Here is a 997-nt window from a genome sequence, read left to right as displayed (position 1 = left end):
GAGAGAAAAAATACAAGCGGCAGAGAACAGGAAAAGGAAACCAAAGGGGCAGAAAGAATAAACAAAATACAGAACTGAAGGTGGAGTCTCAGTCACAATTAGAAAAGGAAATGATGGAGAATGCACTGACACCTACAGAGAAAGAAAACGAATCACCTAGGAGTGTAACTGTAGCCCTCCCTTCAGTAGCCTCCCCACAGAGAATTGAACCTGAGAAAACATTTTCTGCAATAGGTCAAGAAAGCATTATATGTCAGGAAAATTCTTCTCAGTACCAAGAAACAACAGTTCAAAACCACCCTTCTGAAATAGGCCAAGATATGGCCGAACCTGAAGACCTCTCTCCTAAAATGTGCCAAGAAATAGCTGTAATTCAAGGCCCTTCTTCCAGAATGTGCCATGATATGGCTGAACCTGAAGACCTCTCTCCTACCATGTGCCAAGAAACATCTGTAGTCAAAGCCCTTCCTTCTAAAACACATGAAAACATAGCTGGCATGGAAGGATGCGCTCTTGAAGCATACCCCAAACCAGATGTGCCTAAAGGCTACACTCTTGAAACACACCAAAAAAGAGCTGAACCCAAGGAAGACAGTACTGAACCAGGTCAAGGAATAGCTGGGACTGAAAACTTTCCTCCTAAAATACAACAAGAAATTGCTATGCCTAAAGACCTTTCTACAAAAGCATACCAAGAAACAGTTGAACCTGAACACATTTCTCATAAAGCATACGAAGACAATTCTGTGCCCAAAGCCCTCTCTTATAAGACAACCCAAGAAACACCTGCTCATGAGGAATGTCCATCTGAAATACACATTTACCAAAAAACACCTGAGCCTGAAGATTGTGCACCTGAAATATACCAAGAAAAACAAGGGCCTGAAGACCTCTCTACTAAGCCATACGAAAATAAGAATGTGCCTACCGAATGCTTTCCTGAACCAAACCAAGAAGCAGATGGGCCCCAAGGCCAGGATCCTAAAGCATACCAGGA

General features: G+C 42.6%; 1 protein-coding gene across 1 annotated transcript; it reads left to right on the top strand.

Moving 5' to 3' along the window:
• Positions 1 to 113: 113 nt before the first annotated feature.
• LOC102756100 (hemogen-like) lies at positions 114 to 972 on the top strand (the record flags this gene model as incomplete). The annotated part of the gene is made up of 1 exon (XM_015557354.1): positions 114 to 972. A coding segment is annotated over exon 1 (859 nt), but the record flags the coding sequence as incomplete, so codon positions are not given.
• Between the last annotated feature and the right edge of the window lie 25 nt (positions 973 to 997).

This window comes from Myotis davidii, unplaced genomic scaffold (genome assembly GCF_000327345.1).
Source record: "Myotis davidii unplaced genomic scaffold, ASM32734v1 C63566666, whole genome shotgun sequence".
NCBI lineage: Eukaryota > Metazoa > Chordata > Mammalia > Chiroptera > Vespertilionidae > Myotis > Myotis davidii.
The sequence above is the reverse complement of the archived record's forward strand: the minus strand, read 5'-3'. Positions and strand labels throughout refer to the sequence as shown.